The sequence below is a fragment of the Notothenia rossii genome (genome assembly GCF_949606895.1).
Source record: "Notothenia rossii genome assembly, chromosome: 8".
Classification (NCBI taxonomy): Eukaryota; Metazoa; Chordata; class Actinopteri; order Perciformes; family Nototheniidae; genus Notothenia; species Notothenia rossii.
Genome location: NC_136906.1, coordinates 69,799,228 through 69,800,308, shown reverse-complemented (window position 1 = coordinate 69,800,308; position 1,081 = coordinate 69,799,228). Strand labels below are relative to the sequence as shown.

General features: G+C 48.8%; 1 protein-coding gene across 1 annotated transcript in view; it reads right to left on the bottom strand.

The window, feature by feature from the left end:
* Nucleotides 1–1,081, bottom strand: part of smek1 (SMEK homolog 1, suppressor of mek1 (Dictyostelium)) — a 12,600-nt gene continuing 11,519 nt past the window's right edge. The window contains exon 13 of the mRNA XM_079645296.1: nt 1–1,074. Coding sequence (XP_079501422.1) covers nt 937–1,074 — 138 coding nt within the window. The 3' untranslated portion in view covers nt 1–936. The remainder of the gene's footprint in view (nt 1,075–1,081) is intronic.

Genomic DNA, 1,081 nt, shown 5'->3' with positions numbered 1-1,081 from the left:
TAGAATTCCACTCAATCTTTAATCAAGACGGGATTACAAATTCTCCAAAAAATCTGCAGTTTCAAAGGGCAAAAAGGGTAAAACTAGCTCACCTACTGAGGTCTTTAAAAACCTGTTCAAGTGTGACTGAAAACGTCCTGAACATTTAAAGGCAGGTCTTTTTTGTCTTCATTTACAAAAAACAGGAGAAAGATTGAGAGACAAATAGAGAACAAAAACAAAATAATGAACAAACTGCTGGCTTTTTTTCTCTTCAGAGAGAGAACGTCCGCTGAGGAACGACGACACTGATGACATCATCAAACGACAACAAGGACAGCTCTTTGCCATGTGCCGCCTCCCGTCTGGTCCTATATACTAACTTAAAAAAAAGAGGAGGGGACGAAAAGCAACGGACAAAGAAAGGGAGAAGAAAGAGCAGAGGAGAAATAGGAAGTTGAAAGTAAAAGGAGGAAGGTGAATTCTGAGGAGGCGTGTGGGGGGGGGGGGGTGGGGGGTTCTGGGTCTGAATTGGCTGACCCCGTTTGGGCCGCTGTGTCCTTCCCTGAGTGGGGGGCGAGGGGCGAGGGCAGTGGGTTATGGTCCGAGCTCTCTGGGATTTCAGTCTGCGTGTACATGTGAGTTTTTGTATGTGGTCTTTTTTCCTCAAGCTGCTGAATGGACCAAACCCGCCGCTGATCCTTTCTCCCCCAGCTTCCACACGTCTGCTCCACGTTTCAGACGCCTTGTCGCTCCTGGTTTCCTGATTGGCACTTGTATGAAGTGGACTAGTCTTGAGGAGGCTTCGTTTTCCGTTCACAGTCTGCCCCTCCTTGGGCCACCCGCTGAAGGTGAGGGGTGGCTCTCACTCATTCCGTTTGTTTACAAGTTTGATGGTTCCCGTGTCAAGTCTGTGCGCCGAAACTGTCCGAGCAGAGCGGAGACAGCGGAGCTTCTTTAGGAACTCAGCTTGGACTTCTTCGAAGGTGGCAGAGGGTCCTCTTTACTCTCCACGTCTTCCTCTTCTTCTTCCTCGTCCTCGTCGTCATCATCGTCAGGATAGTCCACTAGTCCACCAAAGCTCCCTGAAGAAGACAAAAGA